The sequence below is a fragment of the Bactrocera tryoni genome, unplaced genomic scaffold, assembly GCF_016617805.1.
Source record: "Bactrocera tryoni isolate S06 unplaced genomic scaffold, CSIRO_BtryS06_freeze2 scaffold_25, whole genome shotgun sequence".
NCBI classification, from domain to species: Eukaryota; Metazoa; Arthropoda; class Insecta; order Diptera; family Tephritidae; genus Bactrocera; species Bactrocera tryoni.
The window spans coordinates 8,738,489-8,761,239 of NW_024395977.1; the positions used below are offsets into that span (position 1 = coordinate 8,738,489).

Here is a 22,751-nt window from a genome sequence, read left to right on the forward strand (position 1 = left end):
AGATCCAACCATTTTGAAAAACACAATAGACCAGAAGAAACAACTCACCATACACAATAGAAATAGGTACAGAGAACACTATATAGAACTGAGATCGACCGGACCGATAAAAAATTACAAAAGAGTACGGCATAAAGATCAACCGTATTACCGAATTAATCCATTACAGAACGTTCATCCGACTAATATAAAAAGACCAATGAAATTGGCAAATATTGAAAACCCAAACGAGAGGGATGAAGATACATTTAGCTTAAGGGCATTTAATGGGGATAATAACACATAAAAAAATAAATAAATAAAAAAAGAAAAAAAAAACGTTATAAAATAATTTTATTTTTACAGATGATGGGGATAATTGTGTTTTTTTTAGTAACTATGACATTGGTGGCAGCACTCTTACAAGTGACACCAATAGTTGAAGAAGCAGGATACACCATGATCCAACTCGACGAAGTAGAAATCGTTGACGAAGTAAATACGATACTACATATTATACACCCGAAAGAGCTAACAAGTTTGGTGGAGGAAATGGAAGAAAACATAAGACAAGCAGACCTAAGTAACAAGGCACTTCTTTTTAACGAAATTAAAGTAATTAAAGCAAAAATTAGATCGATTACTCCCAAGGAAGAGGAAAGAAAGAAGAGAGGTTTAATTAATATAGGAGGGACAATGTATAAATGGTTGTTCGGGGTAATGGACGAGGAGGACCGACAGGATATAATTAGTCATTTAGAAGTAATAGAGGGAAATTCGCACAATGCAATTACAAATATCAATAAACAGATTATAATAAATGAGCATTTTAACGAGTCAATTAATTTAATGAAAACAATAGTAAAGAATGACAGGAGTAAAATATTAAAAGAAATAAATCAGATACAAAAGGAGGATAGAGAGCTAGCGAAATTGGTTCTTTACAATGATCAAATGAATAAATTAAGACATATAGAAGGGAAGATACATGAAGTTCAAAATAATATAGCCGCCGCTAAAAACAATTTAATACATCCGGGGATGTTAACTAAAGAAGAAATAGATAACTTTGACCTAGATTTTTATACACTGAAACTGGCCACGGTAGGAGTAGTAGCTTTCAAAAATGAAGCACTTGTGTTCGTCATTCAAATACCAAAGAGTTTTTTTCAAGTATATGTAAATTTAATATGCCTCTGCCAAACAAACGAAAATTGCAAATAGTTCATGAGGATGAAAAAATTGTAACAATAAATAAAAAACATTATAAATATGAAGGTAATACGTTATTAAGAAAACTAAAATTAAGTAGGAATTGTATTTTTTTTAACACTTGTGAATTTAAATATAACAATACTACAATAATACAAGAAATAAGCGATGATACTTTAATCATCAAGAATGCAAAAAATTTGAAACTTGTACAAAATTGTGATGACAGAGATTTTGTACTGCAAAATAACTATTTATTAAATTTTGAGAAATGTGAAATTAAAATTAATGAAGAAAAATTTAGTAACAACAAGACTAAATTTGTTGATAGACTGATACATCCTGTAAAAATTTTAAACCAAAGCTATGAGTCAAAAATAAAATTTGAAGATATTGTACCAAATCATTTCAAGAACATTAAAGAAATAGAAGAACTAAAATATCATAAAAACGTATCATATGGCATAAGTGCCTCACTAATTATAACAATATTAATAAGTATAATTATTGTTACTATTTACTTATGTAAAAGAAAAAATGAAAAGATAAGTTTGAGAATCATAAATAAAAGAAGTCAGGAGACTTCTCAGAGTGGCTCTGGGGGAGTTACATCTCAGGTTACGTCTGACGGCATGCAGTTGTGCACAACATCGCATGATCAGCCAGTACGTGACCAAAACAGCAGAGTCAGCATATTTTGAATCTGTTGGAATGTGCGGTACACCCACACATTCGGGCAGACTCGAGTTGCTGATCTGATGGCAGAGTCAGACTGATGCTCACTACCGAACAGTAAACAACGTTTTTTAATTTATAACTCGCGCGAGCGCAGGATCCACACACTAAAACACACACCACATCACTCCACTGAAAAAGGGTCCGCTTTGCACAAGCCAGTTCTGATTCGACCGCCTTGAGCGGTTTTATTGGAAATTGCAGTTAGTTATATTAAGTGAAGTTATATTTTAAAACCAAAAAAGAAACCCCACAAATCAAGTGTTGAATTAATTTAAAAACAAATACAAGTCGGTGTTCAGCTTATATTGTTAAAGCCAAATCCCGAGGTTTTTTATTTTAAAAAACATAAGGCTAACAAGTGGTAAGTGAAGCGGGCAAGCATTAAAACATTGGTCCTTCAAGCCGCAAAGAACGGCACTATTGAAAAAAAAAAAGAAAAAATCAAATTTGTGACATAAACATATAGACAAAAGGAGGTTAACTTACAAAATTCGTGCAGTGAGGCGACATATACATACATACATACACATATACAAAATTTAGTGCAATTCACTATATACAAAAAAAAAACAATTATTGCAAGTGAAATCAAAGTGCAGTGACAAATACATACATACATAGAAAAAAAAAGAGTTGAAAACGGATTACACGAAACGGTTTCGCACCGTTACATCAAAATCAAAAAAAAAAAAAAATTTATATCAAAATCAAAATAGTTTTATGCTAATACAAACATTTTAAATCGACGGTGAAACACAAAAATATAGCGTGTGAAATATATAAATACATATAAAATATTCTAAAAATTGTGCAAAAAACCACTAACGTGTAATTACCAAACCAACAAAACTAAACCCATAAAAGATTGTGTGGCAAAGGCCAAAAGTTAAAAGAAAATAAAACAAAAAAAAAAATCCTCAAAAACCAGGCGCGAAAAATAAAAGTGGCACAAATATCAAAACGGGCGCGTTTAATGATAGTGCAATAATCGGGCGCGAAAACAATAAAAAATTAATTTAAACAAAAAGAACAAAATTTAATAATAAATAATAACATAAAAAAAAGAGGAACGGAAACCATCAGCGGCAAGAGCACAACAAGAAGCAGTTCAAAAACATAAAAAACGGAAGGAAACGGATCACAGGCATCGGCATATCCTCCCCACCTTTATCTGCAGAAACATCCCTTAGCCCCTTGAAGCGGCTCAAAGTGAGTTGTATCGACTCCACTTTTTATTTAAAAATCATATTTTCATATTTGTATGTTGGTTAACAGATACAGTTTATATACATAAAAACTGTATTCAAGTCGGTTAACATTTTAAAAGAACGGTTGCTGCCAAACTGTTTCAACTTACGGTTAATTTCCGGGAAACCGAAGAACAGTTTGGTACACTATATATATTTGTACATCCACATATATGTATGAACAGTATATACTATAATATAATTATATATATACTGGCATATACATATCTAATACAAAAGGTCCTATTTACGCTTACCCTTGTGTATCCAAACACACAAATTAAAAAAAAAAAAATAAAATAAAAAATAAAAAATTTTTCAAGTCTACACTTGACCCCGTTTTCCGGCAATACCCCTTATACTCCAAAAGTATAAGCAGTAATGCGCAAACAGTAAGCTTGGACAAATTCGATCCGTAAAAGAAAAAATAAAAATAATAAAATACAACATACATCTATGCAAATACTTATATTCATATTTTACATTTATTTATACATATATTGACATATATGTAAGTACCAACCAAAGTTGGAAAACAACATACACACATATGTATGGATAAATAATAATTATAAATTTCTGCAAAATTGCATATCTTCTCATGTGTACTTAGAGTGCATACCTGCATCTAACCAATTTTCTTCTCCCGCGTTATTCGTACGGCAAAATAATATAGACGCATATACACGGCATACAATTTGCCTATGCCGGCATATATGTACATACATACATACACATAACGTACATAGGGTACGAGTACATAAATAAATTAAATTTTAAATTACGATTTAAATATTTCGGAAAAAATTTCGGTGCGGTAAATGCAACCATTTAATAAGGAAAAAATTACATCCTGTTAATTAAAAACAAAAAAAAATTATAATATAACAGTAATAATTACAATATATACGGACAAAATAAAAGAAATAAAAACCAAGAATTAGTAGCCAAAGCGCATATTAATAATTAATTAGATATTATATATTCAAAGACCAAATCGGCACATTTTCAGCAATACCCCTTGTCCTTGTTAATATACAAGCAAGCAGGATTGCAAACGAAAAAAAAAAAAATATTTTTCATACAAAGGCCATTAACCTTTTGCTTTCTCACATTATCGTCCGTATAAGCAATTATAAGCTAACGAGTGCGAACCAATAAATAATATAGAAAAAAAAAAACAAGAACAAACTAATAGCACAACTATTAGGAATACGAAGCAATAAATAAAATAGAAAGAAAACAAAACAAACTAATAGCACAACTATTAGGAATAAAGAAAACGAAACACTCGCTCGTTAGTTCGTTCATTGCGTATACAACAAACATACAAACCGCTTATCTTAAAGATTCAAACGTATTTATTGTTAACAGATATACACTGAGAGAAGTTTTCTTTCTCATATTTTAAATTTTTACTCATTATCTAAATGAACGGAGATTCTAAGGAATCTAAATCTATACCATATCTGAAAGTACAAAAAATGATTTCTGAAGAAAAGAGCCCATGTACACCTGCTGAAGCTACACGCTCAAAGCAAGGTGCTACAAAGCAAAAAAAAATTAAAGATATTTCATATACTAAGTTTATTGCTGAGAGTGACAGTTTAATTCGATACTGCACTCGATTTTCATCTTCACAAATTCAAAGCCAAGAGGCGAGTTCAGGCATTCACCTTAAAGTGCCAGCATGCGATACAGAAATATTTCATGGAGGTTATGAACAATGGCCGTCCTTCCGGGACATGTTTACGGCCGTGTACATAAACCATCCTAAATTATCTCAAGCGCAAAAATTGTATCACCTCCGATACAAAACAAAAGGTCAAGCAGGCGCAATAGTAAAACAGTTTACTCTTAATGACGAAAATTTCAATTATGCTTGGGAAGCTTTAAAAGCTTGCTACGAGAACGAAAGAATATTAGTCGACAAACAAGTCACAATATTAATGAATTTACCAAAAATTCAGAAAGAAACAAGTGAAGAATTTATAAAACTTCAATCCACTCTTTCAAATTGCTTGTCGGTTCTAGCGACACAGAATATTCCCACAGACAATTGGGACCCCATACTGGTAAATATATGCTCCGCGGCATTACCGGAAAAATCTTTGCTTCTTTGGGAGCAATCGCTTTCATCACGAAGAAAATGCCCAACGTGGCAACAAATGAATGATTTCCTAACTACCCAGTATGAAATTGCGGAAAGGGTAAATAAAAAAACGGTCAGAACTAAAAACGTTCAACACGACCTAAATCGAAGTTTTATTAGACCCCAAGCTAATAACAACCACAATTTAAACAGAAGCTTCTTTAAAAACCGATCGTTCACATCCGAACAATATAAACAAACGTCATGCGAACTGTGTAAAGGAGGGCACAAGCTGAAAGCTTGCGAAAAGTTTAAAAAACTTAATATCAATGAAAGGAACAACTTTGTCAGAGCAAAAAGACTCTGTACAAACTGCTTGTCCCACTCACATAATATCAATAATTGCGAAAGCAAATTCAATTGCGTATATTGCCACAAGAGGCATCATTCAATGGTGCATTTCAATAACTTTCCTAGCACACCCCAAAGTAGCGCTTTCTCCAAAAGAGCCACGGGTTTAGCAACTCCCGAAACACAAAATCCCGAAATTTGCCAAGAGACACCATGCTGCTCAAAGGCTTTAAAAACACAAACGCTTCACAGCGAGAATCAAAGTAGGGTACTCCTACCCACAGCAGTTATCTCCATCGAACACCGAGGAGAACTTTTCAAATTGAGAGCCCTAATACACCAAGGATCACAACGATCATTCATAGCATCTAGGGCACAAAATAGACTAAAACTACCAACAAAATATGCCAATTATGAAATTACGGGAATGGGCGGAAGAGTAGTACAAAACTTAAATAAAATCTGCCTCATTACCCTAATTTCCCCCCAAGCGGATAAGCACATTCAAGCAGAAGCTATAGTCTTACCGCAACTTACGAACATGCTTCCAAGCTATCACATAAATAGCAAGCATTGGCAAAAGGTTACACATTTAAAGCTAGCAGATCCTAACTGCAACACCCCCGCTCAAATAGATCTTCTATTAGGCAGCGATCTTATACCTCAAATTATTCTAGAAGGGGTTGAAAAAATTTCAAACACCCTTCTAGCTCAAAATACTATATTCGGTTGGATATTAAGTAGACTAGTGACAGAATCAGTTACCACCATGACAACTCAAGTGGAAGAAATATGCAATGAATTTCTTAGTACACAATTGAGGAAATTTTGGGAGTTAGAAGAACTCCCCTCCCATTTCAATTACGACGCCAGAAGATCAGTATTGTGAAGACTTTTACAAAGGTACAACTACTAGATCGGGAAATGGTCGGTATGTCGTACGACTACCATTTAAACAACAATTTCCAGATACACTCGCCATAGGTCACTCTCGCACCTCTGCAATATAGCAGTTTCTAAGTATGGAGAAAAACCTGCTTAGAAAAGGTGAACTGGAGTCTTAGAAGAATACCTCCATTTAGATCACATGGAGGAAGTAAGCCCATGCGAAAAAACCATAAAAGGCTAATATCACTTATTCTACTTGCCACATCATGCAGTAGTAAAGCCTGACAAAAAAACCACAAAGGTTAGAGTTGTCTTTAATGCCTCGAGATCCACTAGCTCGGGGAATTCCCTAAATGATATTCTATTTACGGGACCCACACTCCAACGAGACTTGATGCTCCTCATATTAAATTGGCGTATATACAAATACGTTTTCCATGGGGATGTCGAAAAAATATATCGACAAATAATGGTACATAAGGATGATCAAGAGTTTCAACGAATTATTTTTCGAAAATCTCCCAATAGTCCACTAAGCGACTTTAAATTAAAAACAGTTACCTTTGGCGTAAACTGTGCCCCATACCTCGCCATTCGTACACTCCACGAACTGGCAGAAGATACAAAGTCAGAATTTCCTCTGGCAACACAAGTATTAAAAACACATACGTATGTAGACGACATCCTGTCTGGGAGCCACAGCCTCTCACAAGCATACGAGTCCTTATCACAAGTGATAAAGGCCCTCAACACCGCAGGGTTTCCTCTAAAAAAGATCACAGCTAATCACCCAAGTATCTTAAAAGATATACCAAACGATAACAAATTGGATACTAATTTCTGGCTAAATGAGATAAGCCGCCCCCCTCTAATGCCACTACACGAATACACCACACACACCGAAGCTACATTCCACACGACCCACACATCAACACCACCCACACGCGAGAGGACATCCACACACGCAAACACATACCACACTGGTGAAAAGGGGATCAACTTACAAGTCTTTCTTCAGTCTCGTTTTGACCTGCCATTCGAAACCTACACACCGTCGCTGTGATCCTCGCGCCTTTTCGATCCGTATCGTTCCGCATATTCTTTTTAAATTGAAAATCGAACCTAAATGGAAATCTAAATTTGTTAAGATTTGTATAGGGGTTCAAAGAAAAACGAAATTAAAGCCATATTAAATTACCCTATTAAATTAACCGGGTGTTTTTATTTAAAGAAGTGAAAGTGGTAAGTGTCACAAAGATCGAAGTGAAAGTGCGCATCTATTTAAACATTGGTCCTTCGAGCCGCTAAGAAAGGCACTATTGGAAAGGAAAAAAAAAAAAACTGATTGAAGCGGCAAAAATATAAAGTGAAATATTCAAAAATACAAATAATAAAAGGTGCGGTGACATATACACATACGTTTACATATACAAAAAAAAATATATATATAAAAATAAATCTAACAAAAAGGTGCGGTGGCAGATACATATATACATATAAAGAAAAAAAAAAAAAAAATTTTCGAAAAAAAAATATGTAACAAAAAACAAAAAAGTTGCGGTATACATATGCATACATACATATATATATAAAAAAAAAAAAAAAACAGTTTGAAAAACGGACACCAAGCGGTTCCGTGCTGGGGTAACAAAATAAAAAATTAATACAATAATAACAAAACTTAACTCCGTGTGTGCAGTTATAAAAAAAAAAACAGCAACATATAAATACATGTACATACAATACAGTGTTTAAAACCAAAAAGAAAAACAAAATTTTTAATAATAATAATAATATCAAAACGCAGGCGCGAAATATTATTTAACAAAAAATCCACAAGAGCGAGAAGCTTAACATAAATGACTAAAATATAGTCTTGGTGAAAATTAAACATTCATAAACGTGAAAAAAAAAATTAAAAGCACAAAAAATAATAATTAAATTACATTAAAAATAATAAAAACTTAAACCCATCAAAGGAAAGCCAACCAACAAAGGGAAATTACCAACAACGGAACAGGGAACACCATACAGGAAAGGAAACGGACAACGAAGCAGATTGGACGCAGTGGCAAACTACCCCCACTTCCCCATTCAAAACCATATATAAAGCCCTCAAACTCCCTTGAAGCGGCTCAAAGTGAGTGTATCTACTCCATTTATTATTTTAAAACTTTTGTACTTATTTGCATATATGTATGTTAAAAGTTACAGTTGATCTCTATAAAAACTGTACACGATCCTGTAAATTTTAATAGAACGGTTGCTACCAAACTGTCCGAACTTACGGTTGTTTCCGGGAAACCGAAAACAGTTTGGTACATTACATATGTACATCCAAATATATGTATGAACAGTATATGGTATAATATATATATATATACATATATATATATATATATAATTGTATATATACTGGCATATACATATCTGATAAAAGGCCTACTTATGCTTACATTTGTGTATCTAAACACACAACATTAAAAATCAAAAAAAAAAAATTTCAAGTATTCACTTGACAACATTTTCCGGCAATACCCCTTATAATCAACAGTATAAGCAGGATTGCGCAAAAAGTAAGCTAAGGCAATTGCGAAATTACAAAAGAGAAAAGAAAAATAACAAAACCAAACATACATATATGCCAATAGTCACCACTTTTATATGTACATACCTTACATACCGAAACAAAGTGAAAGACAAAATTAATGCGACATACACCCACATGTATGTATAAACAGCATAACAAAAATTAAATTTGACGTATTAACCAAAAGTGCATACCTGCACTTCACCGATTCTCCATTCCCGCGTTATCCGTACGGCAAATAATATACGCACATACATACGGCATACAATTTGCCTATGCCGGTATATACAACGTACATAGGGTACCAAATTAAATTAAAATTTCACAAATTTTACAAAATTGGGAAAAAATAAAACGCTAAATGCGAAATTTTAATTTATTAACAATTTTAAATTTTACTATTTAAAAAAAAAAAAAAAATTTTACGGTCAAAATAACACAAAAACTTTAAGCGTTGGTAGAAAGAAAAAGCAAATACATAAGTATTGTCATTTTCAAGTATTCACACACACATACTTATATTCAAAGACCAAATCGGCACCTGTCCAGCAATACCCCTTGTTCTTGTTAAAGCACAAGCAAGCAGGATTGCAAACAAAACAAAAAAATAAATTTTTGCATCTTACGTATGCACATAAACACGCACATATTGTGCAAACTTATATACAAAGGTCATCAACCTTTTTCTCCCTTTTGCATTATCACTCGTATACGCAAGTATTTGCTAACGAGTACGAAACATTAAATAAAATAAAAAACAAAAACAAGAACAACTAGTAGCTAAATACATAAGCACCGGGAATAAGTAAAACGAAATATGCGTTCGTTATTTGATAGATTGCGTATACAAAAAAAAAGAAAACTTTTATCTTAAAGATTTCACGCGTACTTATTATTATCAGAAGTACACTGAGAAAATTTTTTCTCATATTTTCAATTTTCTCATATTATCTAAATGAACGGAGATTCTAAGGAATCTAAATCAACACAATATTTAAAAGTACAGAAAATGATTTCAGAAGAAAAGAGCCCATGTACACCTGCTGATGCTACACGCTCGAAGCAAGGTGCTACAAAGCAAAAAAAGATGAAAGATATTTCCTATACTAAGTTTATTGCTGAGAGTGACAGTCTATTTCGATACTGCACTCGATTTTCATCTTCACCGATTCAAGATAACTCTGAATCGGTATTAGAAATCAAAAAAGAAAATCTAAGCAATTTCTGGACACGTCTCCAAGCTGCGTATGACGCAATTCTAGAATCTGACGAATCAGATTTACCTGAAAACTTCAAATCTTCAGCATACTCCAAATATGAACACTGCTTAGACCAGTACGAGGAAACGAGAGCTATGATCTCCGATCAATTGAGATTAATTAAAGCAATTGCACCTACTCCACAACCGAGAGTAGAGCTGCCACAAGTGCAAAGCCAAGAGGCGAGTTCAGGCATCCACCTCAAGGTGCCCGCCTGTGACACTGAAATTTTTCATGGTGGTTATGAACAATGGCCGTCCTTCCGGGACATGTTCACAGCCGTTTACATAAACCATCCTAAATTATCTAATGCACAAAAATTGTATCACCTCCGATACAAAACAAAAGGTCAAGCAGGGGTATTAGTCAAACAGTTCGCTCTTAATGACGAAAATTTCAATTATGCTTGGGAAGCTCTAAAAGCTCGTTACGAAAACGAAAGAATATTAGTCGACAAACAAGTCACAATATTAATGAATTTACCAAAAATTCAAAAAGAAACAAGTGAAGAATTTATAAAACTTCAATCCACTGTTTCAAATTGCTTGTCGGTTCTAGCGACACAGAATATTCCCACAGACAATTGGGACCCCATTCTGGTGAATATATGCACATCCGCATTACCAGAAAAATCGTTACTTCTGTGGGAGCAATCGCTCTCATCACGAAGAAAGTGCCCAACGTGGCAACAAATGAACGATTTCTTAACTACCCAATACGAAATTGCAGAAAGGGTAGATAAAAAAATGGTCAGAACTAAAAACGTTCAACACGACCTAAATCGAGGCCCCCAAGCGAGTAACAACAACAACTTAAATCGTAATTTTTTCAAAACACAAGCTTTCACATCCGAACAAAATAAACATACGTCATGCGAACTGTGAAAAGGAGGGCACAGGCTGAAATCTGGCGAGAAATTTAAAAAACTAAACATTAACGAAAGAAACAATTTCGTAAGAACAAAAAAACTTTGTACCAACTGCTTGTCTCATGCGCATGCGCTCAAAGATTGTGAAAGCAAATTTAATTGCGTTTATTGCCATAAAAGACATAACTCAATGCTTCACTTTACAAATTTTTCCAGCTTCGCTCAAAATAACGCTAATGTTAAAAGAGCTGCGGGATTAGTTGCAACAGCAAATCCCGACTTACAAAATTCAGAAAATTGCCAAGAAGCACCATGCTGCTCAAAGGCTTTAAAAACTCAGACGCTACACAGCGAAAACCAAAGCAGTGTATTATTACCCACAGCAGTGGTCTCCATCGAGCACCGAGGAGAACATTTTAAACTTAGGGCCTTAATAGACCAAGGATCTCAACGATCTTTTATAGCGTCAAGGGCACAAAGTAGGCTACAACTGCCAACAAAACTAGCTCATTTTGAAATTACGGGAATGGGCGGAAGAGTAGTACAAAACTCAAACAAAATCTGTCCCATTACCCTTATTTCCCCCCAAGCGGATAAGCGCATTCAAGCAGAAGCTATTGTCTTACCGCAACTAACAAACATGCTTCCAAGCTATCAAATAAATAGCAAGCATTGGCAAAAGGTTTCACACTTTAAGTTAGCAGACCCCAACTGCAACACTCCCGCTCAAATAGATATTCTATTAGCAAGCGATCTCATACCACAAATTATTCTCGAAGGTGTTGAGAAAATTACAAAAACACTTCTGGCGCAAAATACCATTTTCGGATGGGTCCTAAGCGGACTAGTTGCGGAACCAGTGACAACAATGACAACTCAAGTTGAGGAAATCTCGAACGAGTACCTCAATACTCAACTGAAGAAATTTTGGGAGTTAGAAGAACTTCCCCCCATATCAATCACAACCCCAGAAGATCGATATTGTGAGGATTTTTACAAATCCACAACTACTCGATTAGATAATGGCCGGTACGTCGTACGACTACCACTAAAGCCAGAATTTCCCCACACACTCGCCTTAGGTCATTCTCGTACCTCTGCTATCCAACAGTTTTTAAGTATGGAAAAAAACCTACTTAAAAAGGCGAGCTAAAACCAGAATACGATAGGGTTTTAGAAGAATACCTCCATTTAAATCACATGGAGGAAGTCAGCCCTGGCGAAAAAAATTATAAAAAGTAAATATAATTCCTTTTACCTGCCACATCATGCAGTAATAAAGCCAGACAAAAACCACAAAGGTAAGAGTTGTCTTTAATGCATCAAAATCATCAAGTTCGGGGAATTCCCTAAATGACATTTTATTTACGGGACCCACGCTTCAGCTAGATTTAATGCTCCTCATACTAAATTGGCGTATATACAAATACGTTTTCAATGGGGATGTTGAGAAAATGTATCGACAAATAGTCGTACATGATGATGATCAAGATTTTCAGCGAATTATTTTCCGAAAATCTCCCAATAGTCCACTACGCGACTTTAAATTAAAAACAGTTACCTTTGGCGTAAACTGTGCCCCCATACCTCGCCATTCGTACACTCCACGAACTGGCAGAAGACACAAAGTCAGAGTTTCTCTGGCAGCACAAGTGTTGAAGACACAAACGTATGTAGACGACATTCTGTCCGGAAGCCACAATCTTCCACAGGCATACGAGTCACTAGCACAAGTGACGCAAGCACTCAATACAGCAGGGTTTCCGTTGAAAAGATAACGGCAAACCACCCTAATATTTTAAAAGACATACCTGAAGAAAACCTTTTAGACACTAATTTCCTTAAATTCGAAAAGGAAAGCACAACAAAAACTTTGGGGATACAATGGAATGCGATATCTGACCAGTTTTCATACACTAATGAGTCAATATCCGCACTATCAGCTATAACTAAGAAGCAAATTTTATCCTCGGTGGCCAAACTTTTCGACCCCGCAGGATGGCTTTCGCCAATAATGATACGAGCAAAAATTCTAATACAAGAATTGTGGCTAGACGGAACTGACTGGGATGAACAAGTGAAACCAATTCAATTAGAAAAGTGGTATCAGTTCGCGGGTAATCTGAATGATATCTCACAGATACAAATCCCACGATGGATAAATTATGCCCCAGAGCACAAAGTCGAACTACATGGCTTCTGTGATGCCTCTGAAAAGGCATATTGTGCCACCATCTATGTGCGCACACAATCTGACACAGCGACCACCAGTCACCTACTGGTAGCCAAAGCAAAGGTGGCTCCGCTAAAAACAATAAGTCTGCCACGACTGGAACTATGTGGTGCGCTACTACTAGCCAAACTAGTATCCATGGTGCAAACGCATCTAAATATGACCAAATATAAATTGTATCTCTGGTCTGATTCCGAAATTGTATTAGCCTGGTTAGAAAAACCTCCACATGCATGGAAGACGTATATTTCCAATCGAACGTCTCAAATCCTTGACCTAGTGGGATCAGCCACTTGGCGACACGTGGCCAGTGCTGACAATCCTGCCGACCTAGGTACAAGGGTGCAAGCCTCTGCACCTTGCAACCACCACTCTTTGGTGGAATGGCCCTCGATGGTTAATAGAATCCCCCGATTCTTGGCCACGATCGCCCATACGCAATATAATTGCCCCCGAAAGTCGAAAAATCGACTCCTTTCACACGACATTGGATGATACTGACATCCTTGAGCGATTTTCATCATACTCTCGAGCCCTCAGGGTAATCGCTTACGTGCTCAACTTCATAGAGCGACTCAAACTTAGAATTAAGGGAATACGCACAGTATATCCCCAAGGCGATACATTGACGCACCTAGACCTAGAAAAGGCAAAGGTCGCTCTTATCACTTATACTCAGTCGCGCCACTTCAGCTGCGAGATTTCACTACTAAGAGAATCGAAGCCGATTAACAAAAAGAGCTCACTCTTAGTACTAAATCCATTTCTGGATACGAAAGGTCTGCTTCGTGCTAATGGTCGGCTTGCTAACTCAAGCCTGAAATATAACGAACGCCATCCTCTAATAATACCAGAGAAGTCTCGACTTGCCACATTGCTACTCAAGTATGTACATATACTAATGTTGCACGCGGAACATCTCCTAATGAAATATATAATCCGCCAAGAGTTCTATATTCCCCGGCTTAAGCCTCAAATAAAAAAGTGCATTTTCATGTGCAAGATCTGCACTATGTATAAACAGAAGATGAGGACGCAGATTATGACAGCACTTCCACCGGAACGCTGCAACTTCGCTCTGCCCTTCACTATCACAGGTGTGGATTTTGCTGGGCCTTTTCAGATAAAGGCGTCCATGCTAAGGTCTCCTACCCTAATGAAAGGCTACGTGGCTGTCTTTGTTTGTTTTACGACAAAAGCAGTGCACCTCGAGCTATGTACTAATCTGACAAAAGAGGCTTTTCTCGCGGCATTTGCTCGCTTCGTCGGACGACGTGGTTTTCCGTCCAAACTTATGAGCGACAATGGAAAAACCTTTATCGGAGCTCAAAGAGCCACAGAAAAACAGTTTGTGGACTTTATTAAACAAGTCTCCCCTGATATTGTACAAAAGTACGCCCCCCAAGGCATTAATTGGCAATTCATCCCCCCAAGAGCTCCTCATATGGGTGGTTTATGGGAATCAGCTGTAAAAAGCTTCAAATCCCACTTAAAAAAGGTAGCTGGAAACTATAAATTTAATTACGAAGAATTTACAACTCTATTAATTCGCATTGAAGCCGTTCTCAATTCACGGCCACTAACAACGCTCTCGCAAGATCCCTCAGATCTCACAGCCCTAACACCAGGGCACTTTCTCAAAGGAGCACCCATTCTGGCCACACCTGAGCCAGGCGTGGAGTCGCTATCCTTATTAAATCGATGGGAACGAATTAAAATTCTCCATCATAATTTCAGTCGCAGATGGAAAGAAGACTATTTAAAGGACCTCCACAAGAGGTATCGATGGAAAACATCAGAAAATGCGCCAAAGCTTGGAGATTGTGTGCTTATTAACGACGATTGTCTCCCACCTACCGAGTGGCGACTTAGCCGTATAGAAAAGCTCGATTATGGCTCAGACGGTCACATCCGCGTCGTTGATCTCCGTACTCAAAGCGGAATACTCACCAGACCGCTGGTTAAATTATGCTTTCTACCAACCAAAATAAATCAATAAAATCGCAACCGCAACCAACCGTTAACAATAACAATAAAAATTACAAAAAATGGTCGGTCAATGCGACGACCCAGTCATGCCACATAACGTGGCACAATCACACATTCTATTTATATACTACCATGTATATTCAAATACAATTTCTTACAGAGATCAAGATGAACGTGGACATGCCTACAATCCCAACACCAACTGTTCGGTCGGCAACCAACGGGGCACGTACTGGGCCTACTCCTCCACCTCGCCCAACCAATGCGACTGTATCGACTGCCGCTTCTGGTAGTGTCTCACGAGAAGCTCCATCAACGCCATCCGCTCTAGTCGAGCCGCGCCGCATCCGATGCCCGCTATGTCGCCGGAAACATTGACTCCAGCATTGTGGGCCGACACAACGCCAGCGTGTTGCCCAGGCACATGAGCACTGCCTCAACTGCCTGTCGCACACGCATGGGACGCAGGAGTGTGCTTCTTCCGATTTATGCCACACGTGTGGCAGACTACATCACACGCTGCTGCACAGGACCCCACGGCGCGATGTAGGTCGGCCAGCTGCCCCAAGCACGGGAAGATCAACGAAAGGAAACCGGACGGTACGACGCCGAACTACTGCAGCCCGGCCTGCGCCCCATCAATGGCGTTCGCATCGCGCTGCAGCAACCAGGCGTCATCCAAAAGCGCCACAGCATCGCCCGCTACTGGACTCCAGCAACGTGGTGGCAACCCTCCAGCAACTGCAAAGATTGCTAGGCTGAATATTCGCCTAGGGGGGCCGGGATGGCTAAATGAGATAAGCCGCCCCCCTCTAATGCCACTACACGAATACACCACACACACCGAAGCTACATTCCACACGACCCACACATCAACACCACCCACACGCGAGAGGACATCCACACACGAAAACACATACCACACTGGTGAAAAGGGGATCAACTTACAAGTCTTTCTTCAGTCTCGTTTTGACCTGCCATTCGAAACCTACACACCGTCGCTGTGATCCTCGCGCCTTTTCGATCCGTATCGTTCCGCATATTCTTTTTAAATTGAAAATAGAACCTAAATGGAAATCTAAATTTGTTAAGATTTGTATAGGGGTTCAAAGAAAAACGAAATTAAAGCCATATTAAATTACCCTATTAAATTAACCGGGTGTTTTTATTTAAAGAAGTGAAAGTGGTAAGTGTCACAAAGATCGAAGTGAAAGTGCGCATCTATTTAAACAATTTCCTTATCTTTGAAAAGGAAAGTATAACAAAAACACTGGGTATCCAATGGAATGCGATATCGGACCAGTTCTCATACATGACAAAGTCCATAACCGCATTATCCGCCATAACAAAGAGGCAAATTTTATCCTCAATGGCAAAACTTTTTGACCCCGCAGGATGGCTTGCGCCAATTATGATACAAGCGAAAGTCCTGATTCAAGAATTATGGCTAGACGGAACCGACTGGGACGAACAAGTGAAACCTCTTCGCTTAGAAAAGTGGTCCCAGTTTGCTAATAACCTAAAAAAACATTTCAAAGATACAAATTCCACGGTGGGTAAACTATTCCCCCGAATACAAAGTGGAACTACACGGCTTCTGCGACGCCTCTGAAAAGGCATATTGTGCCACTATTTATGTGCGCACACAAAGCGATATTGCCACCACAAGCCACCTACTGGTGGCAAAAGCAAAAGTCGCACCGCTAAAAGCAATAAGTCTACCACGACTTGAACTATGTGGCGCTCTGCTATTAGCCAAGCTAGTCTCCATGGTGTAGACTCACTTGAACATGGCAAAATACAAGTTATATCTATGGTCCGATTCCGAAATAGTTCTAGCCTGGTTGGAAAAACCACCACATGCGTGGAAAACATATATTTCCAACAGAACTTCTCAAATACTTGACCTAGTAGGATCAGCCACTTGGCGACACGTAGCCAGTGCTGACAATCCTGCTGATCTAGGTACAAGAGGATGCAAACCTCTGCATCTCGCCACCTCCACCCTCTGGTGGAATGGTCCCCGATGGTTAACAGAATCTCCCGATTCTTGGCCACAATCGCCAATGCGCAACATAATTGCCCCCGAAAGTCGAAAAATCGACACCTACCACACAATATTGGATGATAATGACATCCTTGAACGATTTTCATCGTTCCCCCGAGTACTCAGAGTAGTCGCCTATATTCTCAAATTCGCAGAGTGATTCAAACTTAAAGTAAAGGGAGCAACTTGCCCCCAATGCGATACATTGACGCACGAAGACTTACAAAAAGCAAAGGTCGCTCTTATCGCATCAACCCAAACGCGCTATTTCAGTCGCGACATATCGTTACTAAGAGAATCGAAGCCAATTGACAAAAAGAGCTCACTCTTAGTACTAAACCCATTTTTAGACACGAAAGGTCTGCTTCGTGCCAATGGTCGGCTCGCTAATTCAAGCTTGACTTACAACGAACGCCACCCCATTATAATACCTGAGAAGTCTCATTTTGCAACATTACTCCTGAATTACATTCATATCTTAATGTTGCACGCCGAACAGCGCCTCATGCAACATATGGTACGCCAAGAGTATTATATTCCCCGTCTTAAGCCCCAGATCAAGTGCAAGATCTGCACTATGCATAAGCAAAAAATGCGAACTCAGATTATGGCAGCACTTCCACCTGAACGCTGCAATTTCGCTCTGCCTTTCACGACCACAGGTGTCGATTTTGCTGGGCCTTTTCGAATAAAGGCTTCCATGCTAAGATCTCCCACTCTCATGAAAGGCTATGTGGCTGTCTTTGTATGTTTCACGACAAAGGCAGTACACCTTGAGCTGTGTACTAATCTGACGACGGAGGCTTTTCTCGCGGCATTTGCTCGCTTCGTCGCTCGACGTGGCTTCCCCTCCAAAATCATAAGCGATAATGGCAAAACATTCATAGGAGCCCAACGGGCCACAGAAAAACAGTTTGTGGATTTCTTAAATCAAGTGTCCCCTGATATCGTACAAAAGTACGCCCCTCAAGATATCAATTGGCAATTTATTTATACCTCCAAGCGCTCCTCATATGGGTGGTTTATGGGAATCAGCTGTAAAGACTTTCAAATCTCATTTCAAGAAGCTAGCCGGCAGCTATAAATTTAATTATGAAGAATTCACGACATTATTAGCTAAAATTGAAGCCGTTCTCAACTCACGGCCGCTCACAGCACTATCACAAGATCCCTCCGAATTCACAGCCCTAACTCCAGGGCATTTTCTAAAAGGAGCACCCATTCTGGCCACACCTGAGCCAGGCGTGGAGTCGCTATCCTTATTAAATAGATGGGAAAGAATTAAAATTCTCCATCATAATTTCAGTTGCCGATAAAAAGAAGACTATATAAAGGACCTCCACAAGAGGTACCGATGGAAAAATACAGAAAATGCGCCAAAAGTTGGAGATTGTGTCCTGATTCACGACGATTGCCTGCCACCTACCGAATGGCGGTCATATTCGCGTAGTCGATCTCCGTACGCAATCCGGAAAGTTAACAAGACCGCTCGTCAAGCTATGCTTCCTACCGATCGCCGATAACCGCGAAACGAAAACCGACAAACCGCTAAAATAAACCGAATATAAAAACAAAATAAAATAAAAATTTATATAAATACATATATACATATATATATTTAAAATCACTCACAAAGTAGTCGATTAATCTAACGACCCACTCATGCCGCATAACGTGGCAGCCATGCTCATATGTCCTATATGCAACCAAATTCTAATTGAAATAACCCTCTTCCAAACAGATCAATATGGATGCAGACATGCCAGCAGCCCCGACACCAACCACTCGTTCGGCTGTCAATGTGCCACGCCAAGCGGCTGCCCCAGTTGCAGCGCCCCGAACAACCACCCCAACGGTGCCTCGGAGTGGAACGGCCGCATTGCCGTCAACACCCGCGCTTGTCGCCGACCCACAACGCCGTAGATGTCCCCTATGTCGTCGACCCCACCGGCTGCCACAATGCCTAATTTTTAAGGGATTGCCACCTCAACAACGCCAGTTGGTCGTGCTGGCGCACGGCCATTGTCTCAATTGCCTGACGCCTGTCCAGCAAACTCACGAGTGTACGTCGGGCAATCTGTGCCAAATTTGTATGCGCCCGCATCACACTATGTTGCACCATACACCTCGGAATGACACCAGCCAACCTCCTGCCGGCCGCAACAGCGGCGCAATACAACGACCGCCATTAAGCCGGGATGCACGGCCCCGTCGAACCATAAGGCCATCGTCCTCCCGTGCCCGGCGGCCACATAATGGGGCGTTCACACGACGCCAGCAACAACGACCGCGTCCGCACCGCACCTCAGGCCTCAGCAGCGTCGTAGCCACTCTGCAGCAGCTTCAGAGAATTCTAGGCTGAAATATTCGCCTAGGGGGCCGGGATGGCTAAATGAGCCTCAGTCGCCTGCCCACACCACACCTACACCCATCACTAACACGCACACTCACCACACTCACCTCGACATCACCACACTCCACATCAACACCACCCACACGCGCGAGCGCAGGATCCACACACTAAAACACACACCGCATCACTCCACTGAAAAAGGGTCCGCTTTGCACAGGCCAGTTCTGATTCACATCGCTTCTCGCCACCGCTCCGCAGCGTATTAAATTTTATTGGAAATTGCAGTTAGTTATATTAAGTGAAGTTATATTTTAGAACCAAAAAAGAAACCCCACAAATAAAGTGTTGAATTAATTTAAAAACAAATACAAGTCGGTGTTCAGCTTATATTGTTAAAGCCAAATCCCGAGGTTTTTTATTTTAAAATACATAAGGCTAACAAGTGGTAAGTGAAGCGGGCAAGCATTAAAACACTCCCTGCTCTTGTGGTGTAAGGTTATCCCATTCAACTCTCTTCTTATTTTATTGCATAAAAACTTGATTTGTGGTGCCTGGTAACCGCCACTCAGCTTTTCTTCAAAGTAATCTGTTACCTGGTTTATTTTTGTCAAGTTGATGGTTAAACAATGGTGTTCAAAGGATGATGGTATCTGGATTGGTTTGTCCGAAAAAAGGAGATATCCGTAGCCAGTGGTAATGTCATTTATTTGGATTTGTTGTGTGTGGCCTGTGCCAGTCAAAATGAGCAGCACCAAGTGTGCACCAATTACTTGTGGAGTTAATCTGAGGATCTGGTAGGTAACTCTGTTTCGGTTAGTGATCTTGTAATGATCAGGGTCTGTTTGTTCTACAATTTTGTTTGGTTTAAATGGATTTTCAAATGTGCCCTCGCTTAAGTGCCAGGCTGCAGAATGCGCCGTCTCTGTCTGCCTTCAATAGTCTAGGCTTTCCCAGTTGGTTAGATATGCGCATAAGTGCATTTTTACATTCCATCTAGTCCTTCGTCCTTATCTGCTCCAACGTAGCGAACTTCGAATAAATGTCCATGCAGCTCAAATAATTTTTACCTTCGGATGAATAAATATCTATCATGAATTTATCGCGGCAATGTTCTGGTTCAGGTGCAATTTTCATTGGCATGTTTGTGTTACGGTGTTCTGTCTTTGCCAAATTGCAAATGTGGCATTCATTTATAATGGGTCTCATGCATAAAACGTGAGCTTTTGCTCTGACTCGATTTTTTGAGTAAAAGGTGCTTGTCGTATCATAATAAAATTTGATGTATTTGCTTTTACTCACTGCTCAGGTTTGATCTCGTCATGCTCAGTTCGAACTAAGTTCGATAAGCTTGTGCTCACTTTCATATGCATAAAAAACAGCTTTTGCCCTTTTTTGTGAGCTCTTACTCAAATTTTGTTGAGGCTGCCTATAGTTGACTCGCGTACACTAAAAAGGAATCATGGCTGAATATTTTGTGCCACAAAGAAATACAAAATGTTATCAACAGTGTAAAACAAGTTTACCAAGTGAGGATAAAAAATTATACAGGTTTATATTCTTAATTATTAATTTTTTATATAATTAATAATAAAATGAAAATACATTGGTTTGATTGTAGCAACTGCTGGTTGGCTAATTATTTTTTGAGGAGTCAAAAGAAACACGTGGTGGTGCCCTCAGCAACATTGATAAAATTCGACTTAATTTAAGATTTTGTGGATTCCAAAATGGTATAGCCACAGATATTGGTGTCCATCAATCAAGTGTGTCGCGAACTATTGCGCAAGTTGCGAAACTTATATCTTCCAAAGCAAGCGAGTGGATAAAATTCCCGAAAGATCGAGATGAAATAAAAGATGCTCAAAGGAAATGGCAAGTAAATTATTTATTTCCATTTGCAGTTGGAGCGATTGATTGTACTCATATAAAAATAAAAAAACCCACAAATCAAAGCGATGAGTATATTTGTAAAAAAGGCTTCCACTCTATAAATGTGCAGGCAACTTGTGATGGAAAAGAACTTTTTACAAGCGTTGACATATCCTGGCCTAGTTCAGTTCATGATTCACGCATTCTACGAAACAGCGAGGTATGTAGGATAATGCAAAATGTAACAAACGATGCATTACTTCTCGGGGATGAGGGCTATGGGATATGTCCATGGCTAATGACACAATTCCGGAACCCAACAACTGAAGTAGAAAAAGAATTCAACAAAGTGTTTACGAAGGAACGTGTCATTATAGAACGGTGTTTTGGGCAATTGAAGAATTGTTTAATTTTACATAACATAGTTAAATTTTTAAGAGACGATTACATCCTAATCAATGACGATTACAAAAATAATGATGTATGGCAATTAGGAAATTATATCGAACAACAAACAGCAAGAATTTCAGAAGCTGGAAAAAAAGGTGGATGATCGCAAATTTATTATCAAATTAGTTTGTCATAAAAACAAAATAAAAGAATATTTTTATTTTTTTTTTTTATTAAAATAAATGAATATTTTTTTTTGGTTTATAAAACAATTAACATTAATAAAATCCACTTTTTTATACAAAAACAAAATTATTGTAATTCACTATTTAACGAATAAAAATAATAAATGCACAAATATAAAATAACAATTAATTATGTATATATTAATAAATGTAATTGGCACGATTCCGATTACTTTGGCGGAGGGGTAAAAAAACCGAATTTCCGTGTAAATGGGGTATGTATGGATAGGGGAGCTTCTCCAGAGAGAATATTCAAAAATAATGTAAAAATTACTAATATTTTTTGAAATATTCACGATTAAAAGTTCAAAAATTTGCACTAAGAAAACATGTTATTTCTCTATGTTTCACAAAATTTTTTCACATTTTTTACTTTGTGTATTTAAATACACACTCCAAGC

At 38.2% G+C, this 22,751-nt stretch overlaps 1 protein-coding gene across 1 annotated transcript; it reads left to right on the top strand.

Annotated features, from left to right (window-relative positions):
- The first annotated feature begins 378 nt into the window (after positions 1-378).
- LOC120780446 lies at positions 379-17,624 on the top strand. Its single transcript, XM_040112720.1, has 3 exons — positions 379-562; positions 13,321-13,767; positions 17,539-17,624. The coding sequence occupies exons 1-3, from the start codon at positions 379-381 to the stop codon at positions 17,622-17,624; spliced, it is 717 nt and encodes a 238-aa protein (XP_039968654.1).
- Positions 17,625-22,751: the final 5,127 nt, after the last annotated feature.

Coding starts and splice junctions, on each gene's coding strand:
- LOC120780446 (XM_040112720.1), top strand. CDS start 379: ATGACATTGGTGGCAGCACTCTTACAAGTGACACCAATAGTTGAAGAA. Junction 563..13,320: donor CATAAGACAAGCAGACCTAA/GTAACAAGGCAC, acceptor CAATTCAATTAG/AAAAGTGGTATCAGTTCGCG. Junction 13,768..17,538: donor CACTTGGCGACACGTGGCCA/GTGCTGACAATC, acceptor TGCCCCCGAAAG/TCGAAAAATCGACACCTACC.